The sequence below is a fragment of the Bos javanicus genome, chromosome X (genome assembly GCF_032452875.1).
Source record: "Bos javanicus breed banteng chromosome X, ARS-OSU_banteng_1.0, whole genome shotgun sequence".
Taxonomy (NCBI): Eukaryota; Metazoa; Chordata; class Mammalia; order Artiodactyla; family Bovidae; genus Bos; species Bos javanicus.
This window is the reverse complement of record NC_083897.1, coordinates 10,145,217-10,149,983: the sequence shown is the minus strand read 5'-3', so window position 1 is coordinate 10,149,983 and position 4,767 is coordinate 10,145,217. Positions and strand designations below refer to the sequence as shown.

The 4,767-nt window shown below is 40.0% G+C and overlaps 1 protein-coding gene across 1 annotated transcript; it reads right to left on the bottom strand.

Moving 5' to 3' along the window:
- Nucleotides 1–2,369: 2,369 nt before the first annotated feature.
- On the bottom strand, nucleotides 2,370–3,080 carry LOC133243221 (iron-sulfur cluster assembly enzyme ISCU). Its single transcript, XM_061409837.1, has one exon. It carries the CDS (start codon nucleotides 3,047–3,049, stop codon nucleotides 2,546–2,548), a length of 504 nt encoding a protein of 167 aa, XP_061265821.1. The 5' UTR covers nucleotides 3,050–3,080; the 3' UTR covers nucleotides 2,370–2,545.
- Nucleotides 3,081–4,767: the final 1,687 nt, after the last annotated feature.

Here is a 4,767-nt window from a genome sequence, read left to right as displayed (position 1 = left end):
CATATGCCACATTTCATATAGCATGTGCCCTGAGGACAGAAGATACATAATATAATAAAGCTTAATTGATAGAGGTATTTTGACATTTATTTTCCATGTCAGAATCATGACACTCTTGTGAAAGAATTTTTAAAAATGTCAGTAGGGCTCAGAAAGGAAAGTATAAGAATAAAGATGAACAATCATCTAACATATTGAATTGTCTAGGATCTGCCCTGAGTAGTATAGCATCAACCCAAAAGGAAGAATATGAATAACAGCTGTCCATTGAGGAGCAGTCCTTTGCTGAAAACAGACTTCTAAATGTAATAGAGTCCATTAGAATATTTGATCCAATTTATCTCAAAAGATGGATATTTCAGAAAGCTTCCTCTATGTTCTGCTTTTTAGAAGAGTAAAGGCTATCCTTTGAAATGTTGGACCTTTGTGTTTTGTATAGGCTTTATGGCATGGTCTTAGTTATATATTCTTCTTCTTTTTTTAAATTTAATATTACTGAAGCAGTAGTGCAGGTTTTATAGTGAAAGAAAATAGTGAATGGTTTTAGAAAGTGCTAGGGATTAGAGAAGAAATTATATTAAAGAGGAAGCTGTATATTTCAATAGAGCTTACCACTTCAGTTTAGATATAATGTTTAAAATATTTGTCAATTAGCTGACAATAAAATAGAATAGAGAATGTTCCAGAATTTATAGGTAGTGGAAAGAACCAAACTTTATCTTTCTTACCTTCCACCTAAAAACCTAGTTTAGCCCTTTGCTATTCCTAATTAGTTTTATGGTTGAAAAACAGAAACCAAAACTGTTGTAGCAGCAGAAAACTTACTTTTATGCTTGAATGGTCACTGCTAATAACTATGCAAATAAAATGACAAATCTGCCATTTTTGTTACTCTGGCTATACATTGAATCTGCAGAATTGTTTCCCAGATGAGTTTAATGCCAACTCAGATTATACCCACTTTCCTTGTAGTATGTAAGAAAGGAATCTTTTATTGGGAAGTATGAAACCTAGGTTCTGCCTCCTCAGTTCATAAGGTCATGACTCTGAAGATATTTAAACAAAGACCTCAACAGAGATCATTCTTCGCCTGGCTGAATGCAATAAAGAGCCTCCACCTGAAAACTCTAAAGACTTCCAATATCTATGTTGAAAATACTTTTGAGGGACTCCCCTGGTGGCACAGTAGATAGGAATCCACCTGCCAATGCAGGGGACACGGGTTTGATCCCTGATATGAGAAGATTCCACATGCCTCAGAGCAACTAAGCCTGTAGCCACAACTCTGAGCCTATGTGCTGCAACCGCTGAAGTCTGCAAACCTAGAGCCAGTGGTCTGCAACAAGAGAAGCCACTGCCATGAGAAGCCTGCATACCACAACGAAGAGTAGCCCCTACTCACTGCAATAAAGAAAGCCTGTGTGCAGCAACAAAGACCCAGTGCAACCAAAACTAACTAAATAATTTTTTTAATTAAAAAGAAAAAAAAACACAAGATAACATTGACACTTAAGTCTAACTTACTCTTTAAAAATGAAATAATTATTATAACAAATGTGCTCTATTGAAAATATATGTGAAATAACGCTAAGATTTATATGTGCAATATAAATATATATGTTATATGAAATATAAATATATATATGTTAAAATATATGTGAAATAATGCAGTGCTTAGTATGTTAAGCTATGTGTTAAACACATATATATTATACTATGTACATGTATTAGCTCTTCTAATTCTCACAATAGTTCTTTTTTTTTTTTTCCAGAGTTTCTCAGATTTCAGAAACCAGGGAAGTTACAAAAAGAATCTCTTGGAGTCACTTTGAGTTGTCAACCTGTTATTTTGTAAAGAACAATGAAGAGTGATGGCCATGTCCTTTCCCCTCCCCCTTGTTTCAGAAGACAGTACAGACGTCGGCTTTGTGAAGACCTCCACGCGTGGTCTTTGCCACCCAGCTTGCTTGGAGAGGAGCCTTGGTCGTCACCCCATCCAGCATCTGCGAACGAACCCCGTGGGGCTGAAGGCAGTCCTGTGAAGGGAGGGAGGGGCCCCAGTGACAAGGCTTACCAGAGACACCGTCTTACAACATTGCTTTATTATATAGATGCAAAATCTGTTTTATGTATAATACGTGTACTTTATTTGGTCCTACCAAATAATCTTACCAAGGCTTTCTATTGGTAATCTTCCCTCAAAAGATTCAGGTAGAATTAGATATTGTGCACTTCACGACTACCCAAACCTGAGACTTCGCTACTAACTTCAGTTTTGGGGTCATACACATAAATCGAAATAGACACACGCGAGGTACAGTCACACACGAAGTTAAGGCGATGAAAGTGAGCTGCAGGAAACCCCAGGGTTCAGAACAACTAGGCTGTGTATTTTGCTTGAGTTAGATTCGCAACGTGAGCAGCAAAGGTTGTGTGATCTCAGAGCGCTTTTATTGTAGTGCGAGGGCTTCTGAACACCCATGTGACCGCGTGGCTGGGGACGCTGGCAGCCTGTGGGCCCTTTGAGGCATCCATCACCAGGCGCTCATTTCTTCTCAGCCTCTCCTGTTTTGGGTTCTTGTTTCAGTTTGTAATCAGCCAGGGCGGCCTTGATGGCGTCTTCAGCCAGCATGGAGCAGTGCAGTTTCACAGGCGGGAGGCACAGCTCCTTGGCGATGTCTGTGTTTTTGATGGTCAAGGCTTCCTCCACCGTCTTCCCCTTTACCCATTCGGTGGCTAACGAGCTAGAGGCGATGGCAGAACCACAGCCAAATGTTTTAAACCTGGCGTCCACAATCTTCCCCTTTTCATCCACTTGAATCTGTAATTTCATGACATCACCACACGCTGGAGCCCCCACCAATCCAGTCCCAACATTTTTAGATGTCTTGTCAAGGGACCCCACGTTTCGGGGATTTTCATAATGATCAACAACCTTTTTGTGATAGAGCCGAGCGGGAGCTGAGAGCTCCCGGGCGGGCAGGCGCGGGGCCCGGAGCAACAGGGCCGACGCCGCCCGCCTCAGACGGCCCGCTCCAGCCGCCGCCATCTTGCGGGCTTGCGCTTGCGCAGGTGGAGCGCGCGGCCGAGGGGAGGGGCGCGTGCGCGAGTCGGCTCCCAGCTGGGAGCGCGCACCCTCTAACGTCCCGGCGACCTTGCGCCTGCGCTTTTTCACAATAGTTCTATAATCATTCCTTTATCACAGATAAGGCATGTGAGACAAAAAAAGTTATTCAAGGTGCCTAGAATCACATAGTCTGTGTCAGTCAGGCTAAATCATGGCAAAACTGACTATGGAGCCTATGTTTTAAAACCACTGAACTATATTGTCTCTTGATGAGTGACCTAGAAAAAGATTAGCCTTCATTAAAATCAACCACTAAACATGGTTAACTATTATGCTACAAGTTATAGCATAATAGCTACTGGGAATAGAATTGGAAATTTCTGCAGGTTGTTGAAAGGTGGTTGTCACAGAAAAACAGATTTTTTGTATGTTTTCTGTTCTGACAGTGAAATTTGTATGTGTTTGCCTTGGCTTTATTCATATATACAATGTTACTTGGCTTCTTTCTATATAAAAGCCATGCCACTGAAGATGTTTCATACGTTTAGAAGGAAGCCAAGTGATATTATAAAATCTTACTGGAGAAGGCCAGGTCAACTAATCAAGTTCTTGACTACATAAAGAGAAGGTAGCAACTCAATTAATATAAAATAAAAATTGTTAGGACTGATGTTTAATGTATATGCATGACTGTGGAGAAATTGGCTGATTTCTTCAGAATACATTATTGATAATAGTTCTATTTTCAGAAAAATCATGTCTGTGCATAGGCATTCTGTTTCTTTGAAATTTATTATGTATCTGTGCTTATCTACTTTTTAAATTTAAATATATTTAAATCAATATATTTAAATCAACATGTTGATTTTATACATTTATATATTGCAATATGATTGTCATTGTAGCGTTGGCTAACACTCTTATGTTACATAATTGTCATTTCTTTTTTTGTGATGGGAATAATTAAGATCTGGTCTCTTAGCAAGTTTGATGTTTGTAGGGCAATATGTATTGTTCTGCCGGGGACCAGCCCCGGCTGATCCAGGGAATTCGAAGCGGGGACGGCGTCGGCGAGGATCAGGAAACTGCTTAATTAAACGTTAATTAAGGATATAAAGAGTAATAGAATGAGGATAGCTCAGTGAAGAAATTCAGTGGAGAAAAGAGGCTGAATAATTCAGCCAGAAGGTAAGAGAAAGAACGACATGGTGAGACCAAGTTTCGGTGAACAAGGCCCGCACTTTATTTTCCAAAGTAGTTTTTATACCTTAAGTTATGCATAGAGGATAATGGGGGAAGGGGTAGAGTCATGCAGCAAGCCAGGCTTTCTTCCTGCAAACTTATCATATGCAAAAGTTTAGGTGATTTGTATCATCTTCTGGCCCGGAGGCCTTTTCCTCTAAAGGTGATTATTCTAAAGTCAGGCGCCAGCCTCCAAAAAGCATTAGATAAAGTTGCATTCCTACAGAGCAAAGGTGTGGTGGGCTATAACAAGAAAAAGAATTAATTCAAGGGTCCCAGGTTACAAACATTAAAGCTACTATTTACACCAATTATATTAATCAATACACTGCCAGGGACACAGCAGGTAAGGGATATGGAGACTTAGCAGCAAACATTGGCCCAACAAGTGAGAATCCCTTCACCAATACAATTTCTAATCAATCTTTTAACTGCTCAAAGCAATCTGTATTTAGACA

Coding starts and splice junctions, on each gene's coding strand:
- LOC133243221 (XM_061409837.1), bottom strand. CDS start 3,049: ATGGCGGCGGCTGGAGCGGGCCGTCTGAGGCGGGCGGCGTCGGCCCTG.